The sequence below is a fragment of the Acartia tonsa genome, chromosome 13, assembly GCF_053477335.1.
Source record: "Acartia tonsa isolate MP-2025a chromosome 13, ASM5347733v1, whole genome shotgun sequence".
Taxonomy (NCBI): domain Eukaryota; kingdom Metazoa; phylum Arthropoda; class Copepoda; order Calanoida; family Acartiidae; genus Acartia; species Acartia tonsa.
In genome coordinates, this window is record NC_137272.1 from 36,800,486 (window position 1) to 36,819,523 (window position 19,038).

At 31.0% G+C, this 19,038-nt stretch overlaps 1 protein-coding gene across 4 annotated transcripts; it reads left to right on the forward strand.

Moving 5' to 3' along the window:
* The first annotated feature begins 450 nt into the window (after nt 1-450).
* LOC145335410 (beta-1,3-glucan-binding protein-like) lies at nt 451-18,456 on the forward strand. Of its 4 annotated transcripts, none has more exons than XM_080181155.1 (25): nt 471-540; nt 924-942; nt 1,287-1,334; nt 2,787-2,828; nt 3,557-3,612; nt 4,101-4,152; nt 7,160-7,237; nt 8,359-8,516; nt 9,081-9,168; nt 9,497-9,569; nt 10,215-10,313; nt 12,198-12,301; nt 12,770-12,824; nt 12,924-12,981; nt 13,325-13,401; nt 13,650-13,710; nt 14,309-14,393; nt 14,759-14,864; nt 15,304-15,422; nt 16,094-16,188; nt 16,478-16,582; nt 16,713-16,768; nt 17,134-17,237; nt 17,559-17,630; nt 18,040-18,456. In XM_080181155.1, exons 1-25 carry the CDS (start codon nt 494-496, stop codon nt 18,079-18,081), a joined length of 1,899 nt encoding a protein of 632 aa, XP_080037281.1. In that variant the 5' UTR covers nt 471-493; the 3' UTR covers nt 18,082-18,456. The 4 variants fall into 4 exon arrangements, with proteins under 4 accessions (XP_080037282.1, XP_080037281.1, XP_080037284.1 ...); XM_080181158.1 differs by lacking the exon at nt 1,287-1,334 and adding an exon at nt 1,015-1,062 and having other exon boundaries at nt 479-540; XM_080181157.1 differs by lacking the exon at nt 1,287-1,334 and adding an exon at nt 1,083-1,130 and having other exon boundaries at nt 479-540.
* Nucleotides 18,457-19,038: the final 582 nt, after the last annotated feature.

Here is a 19,038-nt window from a genome sequence, read left to right on the forward strand (position 1 = left end):
ACAAATTTACTTACAATTTTGCTTCGACTCTTATACTTTTATATTCTGATTATTCAGTTCAGACACTTTACAAGCGTTAATGTCCGTTTGTCCTACCGTTTCAGTGCTTCACTTTTATGGAAGTTGTCATCCTTGTTTTTACATAAATGATAAGATATTTTTTCCTGCATAGTTTTATAATATGTTAGTAATAAGCATAGATTATTTTGGAAAGGTGAAAATTAACTTCGAAATAATACTTTATTCATTACAGAGGAAGGGGGCAAAGGACTGTAAGTTATGCTGGTACCCAAAGTTTTATAAACATCCTCTAATTCATCAGATTAGATTGGGGACATTTATAGAATCTTAATTGTCAAAATTTTCCGCCAATGAATTTAAAGAGTAATTTGGAAAGTACATGAATTTATCGTTCATTGTCTTATCTCTTTTTCACTATTTAGAATTATATGATTAATATTCATACTTTTTATCAAATTTTTAAAGGTTAAAAATGCAGGTAGGGGCTTTAGGCTGCCTTCTGGTCCTTTGGCTATCAAGGTAAAATTTTGATATTTTTTGTCAGGGAAGTATGTCCTTTAGTACTTTTATCCGTTTGTACGTTTATCCCTTTAGTGGGTTTTTCCCTTTAGTAGGTTTGTCCGTTTATTAGGTTTTTTCGCTTTAGTAGGTTTTGTCCTTTTAGTAGGTTTTGTCCCTTTAGTAGGTTTTGTTCCTTTAGTAGGTTTGTCCCTTTAGTAGATTTTTCCCTTTAGTAGGTTTGTCCCTCTATTAGATTTTTTTCCCCTTTTTATTTGGTGGTTTCTTTGGTATTCCCAAATAAATGGTAAAATCTAATATAATTATTAGAATACTTAGAATATCAGTATTTCAATCGCTATGGATGTTTTCATACTTGTTTATCCTTAATTTTGAACTTGCAGTGTATCTGGACAAGTGCAGGTTCCTGTTCCAGTCTGGTATGAGAATAATGGTGGTCTCCATGTTGAGGTACAGATATAGATAGATAGATAGGTCCCTGTTCCAGTCTGGTATGAGGATAATGGTGGTCTACATGTTGAGGTACAGAGATAGATAGATAGGTCCCTGTTCCAGTCTGGTATGAGAATAATGGTGGTCTCCATGTTGAGGTACAGAGATAGATAGATAGGTCCCTGTTCCAGTCTGGTATGAGGATAATGGTGGTCTCCATGTTGAGGTACATAGATAGATAGATAGGTCCCTGTTCCAGTCTGGTATGAGGATAATGGTGGTCTCCATGTTGAGGTACATAGATAGATAGATAGGTCCCTGTTCCAGTCTGGTATGAGGATAATGGTGGTCTCCATGTTGAGGTACAGAGATAGAATGATAGATAGATAGATAGATAGATAGATAGATAGATAGATAGATATATAGATATATAGATAGATAGATAGATAGATAGATAGATAGATAGATAGATAGATAGATAGATAGATAGATAGATAGATATATAGATATATAGATAGATAGATAGATAGATAGATAGATAGATAGATAGATAGATAGATAGATAGATAGATAGATAGATAGATAGATAGATAGATAGATAGATAGATAGATAGATAGATAGATAGATAGATAGATAGATAGATAGATAGATAGATAGATAGATAGATAGATAGATAGATAGATAGATAGATAGATAGATAGATAGATAGATAGATAGATAGATAGATAGATAGATAGATAGATAGATAGATAGATAGATAGATAGATAGATAGATAGATAGATAGATAGATAGATAGATAGATAGATAGATAGATAGATAGATAGATAGATAGATAGATAGATAGATAGATAGATAGATAGATAGATAGATAGATAGATAGATAGATAGATAGATAGATAGATAGATAGATAGATAGATAGATAGATAGATAGATAGATAGATAGATAGATAGATAGATAGATAGATAGATAGATAGATAGAAAGATAGATAGATAGATAGATAGATAGATAGATAGATAGATAGATAGATAGATAGATAGATAGATAGATAGATAGATAGATAGATAGATAGATAGATAGATAGATAGATAGACGATAGATAGATAGATAGATAGATAGATAGATAGATAGATAGATAGATAGATAGATAGATAGATAGATAGAAAGATAGATAGATAGATAGATAGATAGATAGATAGATAGATAGATAGATAGATAGATAGATAGATAGATAGATAGATAGATAGATAGATAGATAGATAAATAGATAGATATGCATTCGATTAGATAGGTCTAATAGTTATTGAAAAAAAGTTTACTTTCTATTTGCCAAATATTTTACTCTTTTTCGTCTGATATGTTATATTGCCAATATATTTGGATTTTAGATATAGCAAATCAAATTAAATTTAATATTGTTTTTTTTTATATACTGTATACGTTGTTTTTTTCTAGTAAGTAAATAAACAAGAAAAAAAACAAGCGAACAAAATAAAAATAATTACACAATTACTTTTCCAGTAAATCTTCGAAAACGAATCATATCAGATTGACTTAAACTGGCTGTGAGCTATATTGAAAAATCACGTATCATATAACAGACAATTTGTCAATTATAATAAAACCAAAATCATAATATTAAATCCTATTGGGTTGGGCCAGGCCTTCAGTATCTCTGTGCCAACAAATATAAAATTATTTCATAACTTTTTATTTTAATATCCGCGAAAAGTTGTCTATAATACTAAAATTATGCCCTAACTTTTTTAATTTTCCTACCCGCGGATAACTATTATTTCATATTTTATTTAGGTTCCTGATGTGTCAGGCATGACAGCAGTAAATCTACATTTCAGGAAAACCTTGCAAACATATGTATTGTATACGCACGCACATACAATAATTCTAGCGCAGTTGCGCTACTATTACTGATTATCCAAAATTATTTTATCGTATTCATTCGAATCCGGTGGAGGAACTGGTTCTCATCCATACAAATAAAATATGTCTAGCATCGTATTATATCCAGCTTTCTACAAATATAATAATTAACAATCATAAGATTAAAACCAGTTTGTTTAGCCCGTGCCTTCGGCACCTCGGGGCTACAAACACTGGTTTTAATCTCATAATTTTACATTCTATATCCACGGAAAGCTGTTTATAATACGATGCGAGAAATAACTATTAAATCATTGGACTAAACATATTAAGAGAAGTTTTGATTAAATACCCATTGGACACGAGAATTTTTAAATGATTATCTGATTCAACAGTCCTCAATTAAAATCAAATATGTTTAAATAACGTTTTTACATAGAGACGGACAAAGTTAGTTTTATAATTGATGTGGTTAAAGAATCATAACAAAAACATCACAAAATCATTAATAGCTTTATGGGTGGAAAAAATTATTTACATTTCTGCAACAAAATCAAGTTTTTTTCATACTAATTTTTATAAATTGATTAAAATTTACAAATTAACAATTATAGAAGTCCAGTTAATTCTACTTCTATGTTCTATAAGTGATAAAGACTTAAAAGATTAATTAAAATTGCAATGTAATGGTTGAAATTGTTAGTGTGAATGAACCTGTAGTTGGAGTAACAGTTGGAAAATATAATATTGAAATACAGTAAGAGTAATTCTTACATGCAAACCTTATCCATAAATTCTACCATATAAGTAGTAAGGTTTTTGTCCATAGCTTTTGATTTCAATAACTTCTGAACCGATTGAGTTCTCTATTTTGGGAATGCTTCACATTTGTCCATGAATAGTTTTATGCTATTATTATATATATTTAAGTTTTCATATGGTTTTAGGCTATTTTTTCTGCTCTTCCCAACCATCTAGATGCTAGGGACGCAGTCGCTAGTTTAAAAATATTAAGACCATAACGGAAAGCTCTTTTTTGTTAATTTCGGCATGTTCAAACTTGTTTTGATGCTTCATACAATTTATCATGTGGTGTATGGCTACAAACAGTTCTTTTACTTCCCTCCCCCCCCCCTCATTATATTGTACATTTCTACCTGCAGTACGTCAGGGGGGGGGGGTAGTAGGCATAACTCGATTCATTTCGTATTTTCCATACATTTTAAACCTTAAAATGTATTTCAGGTCGAGCACTAACGGAGTTTGGATTTATGATGATCCTGCTATTCCTGTTAAGGTAATTAAATAGCGCATCTATTCTAGAATTAGGGTGTGCAGTACGTCTTTCCGTCACATATAATCTTTTTCCAACCAACAACATTGAGAAGTTATGTCAGGAATAGTCCCGAATATTCGTGGCAACGCCCCTTAAGAGGCGATTCGTCGTATTTTTAAAATAGCTTTTGAGAGGTTATTTTAGGTTAGGTTAGGTTATGTTAGGTTAGGTGATTGACCCATTGGGTTAGGCAAATGGCCCCGCAGGTTTAAACTGTTTTTAAACTATTTTTAAAAGGTATATTAAAAATATACTTTGACATCCGTAGAATCATACTGCAAAGCCAAAAATGAGAACAATTGCCCACATCAACTTTTATTAGGATTTTAAAGTTTATTTTTTACTATGGATTAAATAATTTTTACTGAATCGTGATGTTTCTTCCCTTTGTAGGTAAAATACTCAGCTTTTAGAGTGTCTTGCTTCGTAAATATTGTATGCTAGTATACAGTAAAGTTAGGTCTTTTGATTTTATCTATCAATACTAATTAAAAATTAATTCTTTACAATATATCAATGAATTAACATAAAAATGTTTCATGTTTATTATACATTAAAACACATAAAAATTGGCTGTAAAGGGTTAAATAAATTAAGATGACAACAAATGTTTATGCAATACAACAAATTTATTTTTGTCACATATACAAATATGATATAAAATAAGATTATTCAAACATATTTTTAAAAATATTTTTAAAAAGTATGTATCTTTTATGAGTAGGGTTTTCATTCTTTTCATTTTTATTAAATAAAATTATTTAATTACGTTTGAAATAAGTCACTTTGTGAAAACACTCTTTCGGAAATTCTAATTTCTAATTGGTTTAAATTCAGCATTATGTTTTTTATTGTATTATGTCAGATTTTTCAATGAAATTGATTGTTTTAGAAAAAAAATTATTTCCATTGAACAGAGTAATGTTTTTTTATTGTATCAGTATAAAGTGAATTATATAAAATTGTTCACTAAGTTACAATATTACACGAAGTAAAAAAAGATCCTTTGATCTGGTAAAAATGACCAGAGCAACAGTAAAAATTAATTTTTAAATCCCCCAAAAAACGTTTATTGGGGACTTAATTCAAATTTGGGCTCTGCAGTCTGATTCTATAGGTGTCCTAGTATATTTTTGACCCCCCATTCAAAAATAGTTTAAAAACAGTTTAAAGCCCCCAGCAGGGGCTAGAAATAGGAGAAAAGCTACTGTGAAAAAAAAACCAAGAAACGCCCTTGAGGAGCGTTGCCACGAAAGGGACTATACCCGTTATGTCAAATGCCTTTGAAATTTTCCGCTTGTACTTTTTAATCCTTATATAAAGTAACCGTATGTGTATTTGTATGTGTATTTGTGTGTTTCTTTCTGTCTGTACTGAAGGATCTAGGTATGTTTCCTCTTTACAGTGTAGCTTCTGAGAAGGTTTATAACCATTTAGGGGAAAGGTACCACCCCCCTCCTAAATAAATAACCCCTCCCTTCAAAAAATCATTTTATCTTTTAAAAGCTAAATTTGAATTTTAGAGGCGGCTTCCCCATTTCAAGTGCCACTAGAGGCCTCTAAAGCCGAAGACACTAGTTTTACATTAACAATCAAATTATTCCTTTTGTCCTAAATATTTAATTGATTGTGCATTAATCTGTGTAGTGCATATATTGGACATAAATATCCTTCTACAAATTACATAACAACAATAAATCATAGTCCTATAAGGCCTTGAAATTGATAAATATCCACAGGACTAGAACCGGTTCTACTCATGGATTGTAATGTATTATTAGCGATGAATAATAAAATAATAATCATAAAAACCAATACCAAAACCCTGGATGCATAAGAAATTAATTTTAAAAATTTTCATATTACTGTCCATGGAAAGTTATTGATTATTCTACGAAAACAATGATGACAACATCCATAAAAGCGAAGCTCTCAAACGGTAGGACAAACAAACATTAACACTTGTATAGTGTTAGAACTGAATAATCAGAATATAAATACAAAACAAAATTGTAAGTAAATCTGCGGAAAAACTGCTTAAATACAAAATATTGTTTAAGGACATACTTACATTTTTAGGACTTGATTAAAGAGATGCTTCGCTTATAACAATGTACTTTGTTGTCCTAGGAATCAGTAATCCAAAACTCAGACCAATCGGATAGTTTTATCACATAAAAGTTTGGTGTTAAAAAAGTTAAAAAGCAACAAGTTTAAAATGGACGTAAGGACTTTCTAGTAATGATTATAGAGTTGCTTTTCTTTCTAACTCGTACCTTACTCCTATAGGAATCATCATGCAAAGTTTGAAATCGATAGGACAATTTGGGAATAGTTCCTTTCGTGGCAACGCCCCTTAAGGGGCGATTCGCCTTATTTTTAAAATGGCTTTTAATAGGTTATTTTAGGTTAGAATAGGTTATATTGTGTTAAGTGATTGCCCCACAGGGTTAGGCAATTGGCCCCACATGGTTATAGCCCCCGCAGGGGCTAGAAATAGGAGAACAGCTACTGTAAAAAAAAACTAAAGTTGGCCCCTTAAGGAGCGTTGCCACGAAAGGGACTATACCCGACAATTTTAACATGCCTAAATTAACGAAAAGAGCTATCCGTTAAGTACGGACGGAAGGATGCACGGACCTACCCTAATTATAGAAAAGCTTTGCTTAAAAAGATTTAGATGTCTTTAGACTATTCACTGTTAGAATAAAGATCTTGTTGTTCCTCTCATTAACTTTTATTATGCAAAATTGGAATGGAAAGACAGAACTTTTTTAAAGCTTAACTTAGTTTACTTATCAGTCATTCAAATGAGCTTAATGGATACGCCATACAATACATCCCACCAATGATAGGCCAGTATACTTTAATATTGACCAATGGTAAAATGTATACTGGCCTCTCATCGGTCATTTGTATTGTATGACGTCATTTTCTATAGGACACTCAAAGCTACTTCAAATTTTAGGTTGGAGACACAATCAACTTCTGGATCCTGGTGTTTGTAAATGGAGGTGGATACCAGAATACTGATCAATCTGCACAGGTAAAAATCTGGGAGAAAGTGGGCTGTTAATTACACCAGTCCCCAAAGTTTTATAATAACATTTTCATATTCTATTGCTGAACAGCCTAAGGGACTTTAAGTAAATGTTTTGTTTAGTTTGTTTAGTCGAGTGTCCAAACGTTTCAACCACTAATTGTAATCTATAAAAATGGGTTTCTTGTGTATCATCATTGGGGATATATTTCGTTCTTATCCCTTTAGAACCCTGGATATATATAGTACATAATTATGGAGTAGATACATATTAGTAATGCAAATATCTAAATAACCATTGATTTAAAGGGATAAAGCAATGGCCAATAACTTAGTGTACATCCCAAATGATGATGCACAAAATTACCCCTTCTGTAGCGTACAATTAGTGGTTGAAACGTTTAAACACTCAACTTAATAAACCAACAAAAAAGAAAGCGTTTTTTAAAAACTTTGGGGAATAGTGTAAAAAACTGCCCATTGTCCTCTCTCTCTCTAAGCAAATAACACTTTATCAGGAGTTGTGGCTTATATAGGGGATAGCTGCGGCTAACAAAGCCTGAAGCTGAGAGTAGCCGCAGAGTAGTGGCTGAGACGGCCTGCGGATTAGAGTGGCTGATTCTTTCTCCAAGCCAACCTGTTTTTTCACAAAAAAAATTGGTGTATAGTCCCTTTCGTGCCATCGCACCTTAAAGGGCGATTCTCCGTATTTTTCACAGTAGGTTTTCTCCTATTTCTAGCCCGTGTGGGGGGGGGGGGCTTTAACCCTGCGGGGCAAATTACCTAACCCTGTGGGGCAATCACCTAACCTAATATAACCTAACCTAAAATAACCTATAAAAAGCCATTTTAAAAATACGACCAATCGCCCCTTAAGGTTCGATGTCACTAAAGGGACTATTCCCAAAAATTGCACAATTAAAAACTTATCCTTTTTTATTTTAATTCATATTCTTGTTTTTTTTTAATTCTAAGACTACTCTTTAACATAAAAAAACACTTGTAAAGTTGTGTTATTAAGAATACTGTATAATTAAACTTTGCAAAAGTAGAAAATATTTCATAAAAACATATTTTGACAAAATTGATTTTCACCAAAGAAACCAATTATCTCTTGTTTAACTCAGGTGCAAAGTAAATCCCCTCCCACTACGACAACCCCGAAGACAACAACGCCCAAGGCCACAACAACCACTGTGCCAACCACAACTGTGACCACAACAACCACAACCACTGAACCACCCTACCCACAGCCACAGTTGGAACAGACTGATAACGGATTCAGGTATATTATTTGCATGTAGATTTTTGAAATATTTGTGAATAAAAGTTTTTCGTGCTTTTTTTGACGGGCTAGGGGCCTATTACCAAGATCTTATAAAGCGCATCCCAATGAAAAGGAACCATGACAATACAATATTGAAATATCAATCTAGACATTATATTACAAACAGAAAAATGGGGGTAATCTTCAGAAAAAGTGGTTTCTGTCCAAAATGTTTTTTACCCTAGCCTTAAATTCTCAAAATATTTTGATATAAGCATTTTTTGAACAACTTAGTATTTGAATTATTAAAATGTGTAAATATCAGGGATCGAAAGCCGCGCGTAAGCTTCAGTGAAATCGTCATTTTATCACTATAAAATTTAGCTGGATGTATAAAACTGTCTCTTTAGTAGACAATCCTTCTTTCAAAAATTTCTTTTTCTGCTCACAAGCAGGTTTAAAACTGAGGCTTATGCGCGGCTGAGGCGCGGCTTCCGAACTCTGGTAAATATGTAAATTAATTCTGTTTTGATTAAGAAGCTGTAAAACTAAGGAATATTTATCAACTGTCAACACTTTCAGAATCTTCCTGGAGGACTTTGAAAATCTGGAGCATGTGTCCTACCACATGTCTATCAATCAACCTGTCAATGGAATTGATTATGGAGATGTAAGTCGTTTTTTTTTATTTTTTCAAATAAAGTTTTCCCTCAAAGTGCCTCCCAACTTTATAATTTGATAAATCAATTGAAAAAGGACAGGTATTGTTTTCATTTGCTGTCTAATACTTAGGATAGGTTAGGTTATATTGGGTAATTCTGCAGGGTTAAGGCAAAGTAGGGGTTAGACATAGAAAAAAATACCCCTCCCCCTTTATTTTCTATTCATTTAAAAATAAGTTTGGAGATAAGAAGTAAATAAGATTGAAGTAAACAACAATAATTGGTAAATCAAAAATTGAAAAAGAAATATATAAATTATGTTTAATTTTTATTAAGATTAATATTGAGCTGGATATGCCTGGTTCTCAGGGATATTGGGAATATGAATGGACTGGCAGAGAACTTCAAGGTATACAATCTAAAAGCTTGAGATTTAATATTTCATTTCATATTTTATTCCTTCACCTAATATTGTTTTAATGTTACGTATTTATTTTGAAATATAGAAAAAAACATAGACAAGCAAAGATCAGTAAGATCAATAAACTGTAATTCAGTAAAAATCACGAATTTGTCATTTTAAAATAAATAGCACCAGGGACATACAAGGGGGATATCTAACCCTTAAAAAATTGTCAAATTTGTGTCAAAAAAATATCCCGAATTGCGCCATAAGTAGATTTTTTGCATGTAATTATTATTATGACAGTTCAATATACTTGAAACAATTGTCATTATTTACTTTCAGGGATCTAAAGAGATACGAAAATGGACGATAAATTCATATACATTCCAAATTATGATACACAAAATTACCCCTTCTGTAGATTACCATTAGGGTTTAAAACGCTTGGACACTCAACCTTATGAACCAATCAATAAATAGTTATTCAATAAAAGTCCCCAAACTTGTCAAGCCAACGAGCATGAAAACGTTATCATAAAACTTTGGGAACTTGTATAATAAACAGTCCAATGTCTCCTCCCTCCCTGATTTACTTCTCTGATGGTCTGTCTTTGTAAGAAACATTCTAATATAAATTTTAAATGTTAGATGGAGACACTGTATACTACTGGTATATGATTGTTGTGGCTCACCATGGAATGCAGTTTACAGATCTTCACTGGACTATTGGAGAAACTACACCTGCAAGTAAGATCTTAAAATCTTAATTGCTTTAGCAAATTATTACAACCTGAGATATTGATTTAATTATTTTTGTTCTCAAACATTATTGCTAAGATAATGAATATAACCATAAAACTAGGGAGAGAGGGGACAATGGGCTATTTATTACACCAGTCCACAAAGTTTTATTATATCGTTTTCCTTTGGTTTAACAACTTTGGAGACTTTTATTGAATTTTCATTGGTTAGTGTATTAAGTTGAGTGTCCAAACTTTCAACCACTAAAATGTAATATACAGAAGGGGTAATATTGTGTATCATCATTGGGGATGTACATTAGGGCGGGTTCATATCGGAATTAGACAAAGAGGGGATATGCAACAGATAAAATTAACCTTTAAAACATTTCTGACCGGAAAAGAATTTTAAAAAATTGAGTTTTAGAACGCGAACACTGAAAAATATATTTGATTACTTATTAATATGCAAAGATGACATTCAAAAAGTTTTTGAATCAGAACTATGGCTTCATGATGCTCCCTGGAAAGGCCTTGAGGAGCTGAATCAGGAACTTTTGTCCGTTTCAAAATATCTCGTTCATAGCCTTAGAAATCACTTAAAATCCACATTTTTTAAAGGTTTATTGAGAATTGTCCAATTTGTAGATGTTTTTTTAGATTTTCTCAGGCTAGGAACGAGATTTTTTGAAACGGTCAAAAGTTCCTGATTCTACTCCTCAATGCCTTTCCTGGGAGCACCATGAAGCCATGGTTCTGATTCAATAAATTTTTGACTCCCATTTACAAATAGCTATACAATTGAATGTCTGGTCGTCAGCGGTTTAAAGACTTAGGATAAATTTTAAATTATCCATAGGTGTATTATACTCATACAAATCATTTGCAGATCCCCGCTTTGGCCTCAGAAAAAAATGTCCAAAATCGACCCACCCTAAATGTACATCCGTTTATCGGCATTTTTATTATCCCGTTAGATCCCTGCATAAAACTGTGATTTGAAAATAAGAACATATATATTAGTACATTACTACTATGAATATTATGTAAATGTACATTACCCCGTCCCGTTTTAGAAAAATTTTGTTAAAATTTTGAGCCCCAGCCAAAATATAGTTGACTTATGCCAAAAAATGATCCACGCTAAATTTTTTTTCTGTAATGCACAAAATTGCGATGGTACAAGCACTGCAAAGATTTTAAACTCTGCAAAAAGATCTGTTTTTAAAGCTCTTGTAGCATCTCAATTTTAAAGATTTTTACAAAATTTCAATTCTAGTGTGTTGATATAAACCTGAAATTTACCATAAAAATGGGGGCCTTCCAAATTATAACATATGAAGGACTAAGGTGTAGCAAGTAATCTTCCAAAGTCAAAATTGCCAAATTGCATACATAAATAATAGGGTTGGGCCAGATTGGACGGATACAGATATCCGGCTAATTTATAATGCTGGATATCAAGTATTCAGGTTTATATTGACACACTAGAATTTTAAAAATCTTTAAAATTGAGATGGTACAAGAGCTTTAAAAACAGGTCTTTTTGCAGATTTGAAAAACTTTGCAGTGCTTGTACCATCACAATTTTTGCATTACAGAAAAAATATTTTGCATGGGTCATTTTTTTTTGCATAAATCAACCATATTTTGGCTGGGGGCCAGAATTTTCACAAAATTTTTCTAAAACGGGACGGGGTAATGTACATATACAAATATACATATATGTTAACAAATTTAACATCTTAAAACCTAAATATTGCAAATTAATCAAGATAGATTTTTTTGTATCAAAATACATAATTACATAGGAATTGAACTCATGTTATATTAAATTCTTTAGTATTTTAAAGCTAGTTATTAAATAGGATACTCATTTCTTAATTTCTAGCTACTACAACAACTACTTCTGCTGGTACAACTATACCTGACATCATTTCTGTCACTGAATCCAATGTTGGAAAATACTTCCTTCCTGGAGAACTTATTTTTGAGGTAGATTAGTTATTTAGTGCATCGTATTATAAACAGCTTTTCGCGAATATAAAATCTACAATTATAAGACCCATGCCTTCGGCTTCTCAGGGCTAAAAAACTGATTTTAATCTTATGATTGTACATCTTTATTTTTGTAGAAAACTGGACATAACACCATGCTAGACATAATATTTTATTTAATATTATTGCTGAGAACTCAACCGGTTTTAATCCACCGGATATTAGTCGGTTTTTCGAATGAATATGAGAAAATTTATCAAATGATAAAAGTAAATTTTGAAAGTACAATAGAAAATCCATAAAACAAGTGGTGTAAAACAGTAAGTTGTTATTTTTTTAAATTTATATGATTGAGCAATCACCATAAAAAATTCTACAAAAAAATATACTTTGTATTATCTATCCATATTTTATTTTGAAATTGAGGAAAAATGCATTACTATTTTTATTTACTATTATTTTCAGGATAACTTTGACTTCTTTGATGAAGATATTTGGCAAAATGAAATTACCATGGCAGGTTAAAAAATTTCTACTTAGACTTTTTTTAATTTTGTAAATTTATAAGGATTTTATATTTATAATTGATTGTTTCAATTATCTGAAATGATTCATTTAGGTGGTGGAAATTGGGAATTTCAACTGTACACACACAACAGAACCAACTCTTACACAAGGTCCTACTTTTTTTTTAAGGAATGCTAAGTAAAACAATAAAATAGAGGGAACATTGGACAGTAAATCATGCAGGCACTCAAAGTTTTATAATCTCATTTCTCAATTGTTTGCATAAACACTTTTGGTACTTATTATATCTTAACTAGCAGTGTACAACTTTTCAAATAATAACTTTAGTCAACAGAAGGGGATGTACATCAATCTATAGTGTATTTGTCTTATCCCTAAAAATCCATGAAGAATAAATATACAAATTAGTTTTATATTGTTAAAGCTCAGAGTAGATGTATGTAGTAACTTAGAGAATAATTTTTAAGCTATTTTGATTTCTCTAATGTTCAGAGATGGAAATTTGTTCTTGAAACCAACTCTAACAGCAGATGTTTATGGTGAAGAATTCTTAACCACCCAAATTCTAGGTATTTTTTTAACTCCAAAGTGCATTAATATGTTTAGTAGCAAGTCACACATATAAAATTAGTATCAGTTAGAGAGTGGGCTGTTTATTACACTAGCCCCCTTAGTTTTCGAAAACATTTTTTTATTCGTTGGTTTAAAAACTGTGGGGACTTTAGTAAATTTTGATTGGTTGATTCATAAAGTTGAGTTTGTTAAACGTTTCAACCAATAACTTTAATCTACAGATTATTATTCAATATTTTTTCAGATATGTTTTCTGGTCAGCCTGGAAGTGAATGTACAATGAACTCTTTCTATGGATGTTTCAGGTAGGTTCACATTAATTAATTTATAATCTAACTATTGGCTATGCCCCTAGAGGCCTCATTTCTCTTAGTTATAAACTCTCTTAGGACCTATAAGAAGCTACAATGTAGAGAAGAATCAGATTGGTATAGTGGTTAGCAAGATCCTTTGGTTCACACAGAAAGACATTTTGTTACTTCTATTAAAGGAATAAACATGATATTTTCTGTGATAAAAACACACACTGTATTTTTATCTAACTGTGACCTTTCTGATGATTTATTTACATTTTGATTAAAAATGATTATCAAACACTGAATATTAAATTGAGAAATCTTTATTTCATGGTTAGTTATCTTAAATAATGCATATAAGTTATCCTGCATATAAGTTATCCTGGGTAAGAATACCAAATATTTCACTTTGCATATTTCTATTCTAATGTTTTCCCTATCATGCTAATAGCTTAGTTTTTTAAAGATTTATCCGATGTACTTTGATTCATTTCTTCTATAATTCTGTGTATTGTAAGTATCTAAATATTTTCTAATTAATATAGATACTATTTACATTTGGCAACATAGTTTTAAAATTTGATTTCAACTATTTATTGCTGTTTAGAGCTGGCACTGCTACAAATATGCTGAACCCTATCAGTTCTTCAAGATTGAGATCTTCTATTTCATTCTCCTTTATGTATGGAAAGGTACAACTTTTGAAATCATATTCATTGTTTTAATAGGAAAGGTAAACATTCTAATTAACAAAAAATATATATATGAGAAATTACTTCTATAGGATGCTGTGAGTATTGGTGCAAAAAATATGACGTAAAAAAAAAAATTAGCCAATGAGAGGCCACTATAAATTTTACCATTGGTCAATGACAGCCTCTCATTGGCTAATTTTTTTTGTTACGTCATATTTTTTTGCACCAATACTCACAGCATCCTTCTATAGGAAGAACTTTTAAAAACAAACAGTATAAAATTTGATATCTTGTTTAACAAAATAGTATACAAAATTTTATTGAAACACACAATAAAAAAATTTAAATAAACTTAATTTTAGGTTGAGGTAAGTGCCAAGATGCCCCTGGGTGACTGGTTGTGGCCTGCTATCTGGCTCCTACCTGCAAGATCTAAATATGGTCAATGGCCAGCTTCTGGGGAAATTGGTATGATGAGTTTAAAATTTTTGCAGTATCACTTTGAAACCAATTACTATCTGAAAAATTATATAAAACATCAAAGTTTTCTACAAATAAAAATTGAACAGTCACAATCACAAAACCAGTTTCTTTAGCTCGTGCCTTCGGCATCTCATGGCTAAAAAAAACTGGTTGTAATCTTATAATTGTACATTTTATATCTACAGAAAGCTGATTATGATAAGATGCCATAAATAACTATTGCAAAATTATTTTCTCATGTATTTTAGATTTTTGTCAATAAGCACTGTTTTGTTTTAATTTCTCTCTGTTTATAATTGTACATTTGTATCTGTGGCAAGCTAATTATATTACGATGAGAGAAATATCTATTATTTAATTTTTTTAAATCTTCCCTATAAACTTATGTATATACTACTACAATTATTGATAACTTTGATTTGAGATATCTTGGAGAGCAGAGGCAACAAACAGTTGACAATGGATGGGGAAGATATTGGTGTCAATCAATTTGGATCCACTCTGCAATTTGGTGGAGGATATCCTTTGAATGGTTATGAAAAGGTTACACTTGATTTTGATATTACTCCTTTAAAACTGCAAATAATTAATTTTAGCAAAATTCTTGTGAGTTCTTGTATAGAAAAGTTCCATGTTAAAAGAATAAAACACATGGGGAAAAAAAATTTTAGTTGGTGACCAATTTTCTCAGACTAACAAAATTTATTGTGTCATTTTAAAATAATATTAAAATAATTTCTCTTTCCTTTTTTATGAAAACTCCTAAAATATAAAGTTGAAAATCTAGAGTTCAAGTTGAAATTTATTACTTAATTTTACCTTTTTCATCATTCTTTCTGTTACATCATAAATTTTCAAGAATGATATCTTTAAAAATAATAATTTTACAATATTCTATGTTTTGTAAGTTACAGAATTTAAAATTGAGTAATTATGATATATAGTCTATATGAGACTGTACAAAATTAATTCTAAATCACATATGCCATGACTAGCAAGGATATTCCTTGAAAAGTTGAACATACTCTTTACTAATTATGGCAAGACTTTAAGTTTAATCTTACTTACAGAAAGACTGGATAAGATAGTCTACCTTATATTAATATTCAATTATAAGCTGACTAATGATAAAAGCTTATTGAAGTTTTTAGATATTAAAACAAGATGATCAGTGCACAATAAGATCTCTGAACCTATTTTATATTATTACCTAGGCTCACTGTGTATACAACCTCCCTGGTGGTGCTGGCTTCAATGAAGATTTCCATACCTTTGGTCTGGATTGGACACCAGATTATCTTTCTTTCAGGTAAGAAAGTTTAAAAGTTGTGATTCTAAAACACACATTTTATAACTTTAGTTATTTTAGTAGAAAAAAATTGAAATATTATTCAAAATGCTGCTTTCCTTAATTGATTTTTTGTTTTTATCATATATAAGTTCCAATTCATTTAGAATTTTGTGTTGTTTAGAGGCCATTGTATATAACTGAAGACAAAGAATTGTGAAGTGTTATGAAAATACCATATCCAGCACGATTTGTAGAAAGAAATATAATTAGATCTTTGAATTTATTTGATTAATAACTATTACTTCAGCATTGATGGTGAGGAGTATTGCAAGGTTGAGCCTCCAGAGGGTGGCTTCTGGGAGCTTGGAGAGTGGCAGGATACAAACATGTTGAACCCATGGGACTGGGGAAGGTAAACTTCTAGTTTTCAAGGGTGTTCTCAATTTTTGGAGGAGGGGGTGATTTTGTGAAATAAAATTATGTTATAGAATTGATTCAGCAGTAGGTGAGATCTTAGATCATTTATATATTCAACTTTTTAGAAACAAGAAGATTGCACCCTTTGATGAACAATTCTTCCTTGTTTTAAATGTCGCAGGTATTATTGTGCAATAACATCTGTGTGGTTAAAAATACTTGTACTACTAATTCAGACTACTATAGTCTTAGTTTTAAAATGTAAAAATAAGACATTTTATTTGATACTTCATGGAGAATAACATCCTGAAAGTTTATTGAAATGTCTTGTTTTAGCTGTCATTTTTATTTGATTGTTCCTATTTGTCCATCACAAAAAAATATCCACATGTCAGTAAATTGGACATTACAGACAAACGTTACAGTTTCATGATCTGAGTTGTAGTTATGGTTTGGTTTGTTAAAAGTAATAAATGAAAAGATATACAATAACATGATTTTCTAGCTTGTCTGATTTAACCAGATCGCCTAATGAGCCTATTTTAGTTGGTGGTACTGGTGGTTATTTCCCTGACGAAGCCCAAGCTGGCAATGGAAAGCCCTGGTCCAACAAGGCGGAATCTGCAATGTCTGACTTCTATCATGCCAAGGTAAATTTGATGTTATTGTTGATTGATTGATTGTTACAGTGGTAATAACAATAAAAATCTTTAACTGTTTTAATGTTTTTGTTGCATTTTGGATGTTTAAATGGATATATTATTAATTGGATCTTATACCTGATTTTCCTGTTCTCTCATAAAAGTGAAACTTGCAGAGGGATAATCTACCCCCTTTACCCCATCCCCTTTCATGTTACTGGATGATCGAATTGACCATGTTAGAAAGCTAAATTGACGGCAATTTTTCTACTGTCATGATATCCATGTACATTCTACAGCCATTGATATTATCATCCTTGTTTATTGTAGGATAGCTGGCTGCCAACCTGGAACCTGGATGAGAACAATGGAGAAGGGGCGGCTATGGTTGTGGACTATATTAGGAACAACATTCTTTCATATAAATTCTCAAAAATTGAATTTGACCTTTTATTAGAAATTTTGATAATCATTTTAAATTTTTTATCAGTCCAATTCATTTTTTATTTGGTATTATTTTTTTTTCTTTTATAAACTAGGGGTTCTTAAGGGTTGCTTCCCAAGCAACCCCTTCTACAATCTCATTTCTTGGGGAGTTGGAGGTTACATAAAACCCAAGAAAAAGGACTTAAACCTTGGTATCTTAAGCTTCTGCCCGGCAGACAGACATTCTCTTAGCCAAATATTTTTTCTAACAGCTTTTTTGTTAATCAAAAATATACTTTTGCAGTTTTTATTTTGAAACAAAACTTTAAAAACATAAATCAAATATGAAAACATGAAATATGAAATAATGCATATTTTTTACAACAGAGTGTGGGCCTCTGACGTCACGAAGCCAAGCAGCAATTAAGTGAAACAAAACAAAAAATTTTGGAGCAATATATTCATAATAATAAAAAAAAACGATTATATCCAAAGGTGGCTTAGCTTTTTGACAATCTTTTTTCTATGGTAAAAATTAACATTTTTTCTACGCTAAGTAGTATAGGGGATGTAAAAAACATTCTGTTCTTTCGATACTTTTTGAGGCTCACCTCATCTTGGCGAAGCATTAAGACTGTCCCCCACCAAAAATAAAAGTTTAATACAATTTAATTACCGACATACAGACCAACGTATCTTTATATGTTTTATAACTTTTTGTAAAAACAATGTTAAAAAAGAAAAGAATTGTTTTATTTCTTATGTACAATTATAAAATAAAATAATAAATAATTGTTGAAGCTTTTTTGTTGATTTATTCTGCGTTGTCTTACAAAAGGACTGTACAGAGTCATAACACGCAAAGATTAAAAAGGGGTAAGGGCATGAAAGAAAATGAACATTAACCAATTTTAGACTTTAAAAAATCCTTACAACACGTTAAAGTGCAAAAAAAATATAATTCTTCGAACTAACCCCCTTCCCTCCCCACAAAAAGAATAAAGCCTGCCCTTGCTCACACACCCCTCGGTTTTGGTTTCAGAGGGGTGTCAAAATTTTCCGACGAAACCCTGTCTACGCCACTGATTTAGGACATACAGACTGAGATTAGCTTTTAAAATACAATAAAGTTACCTTAAGGGGAAAAATCATACAAAATTAAACGAATGCGCCATAAGTTCTCAGGTATCCAATTTTAATAATAACCTCTATTCCAAGATCTTAAAATACTTTTTTACATTAAACACAAATTAAAATACTGTAAAGTGCGAAAATATTTGCGATTAACGATCTTATAATTTACGCTTAAAGGTGTTTAAAAGTAATAAAATATACATAAATTATAATCTAGTTCATTGACTTAAATATAATGGATAATGGAAAG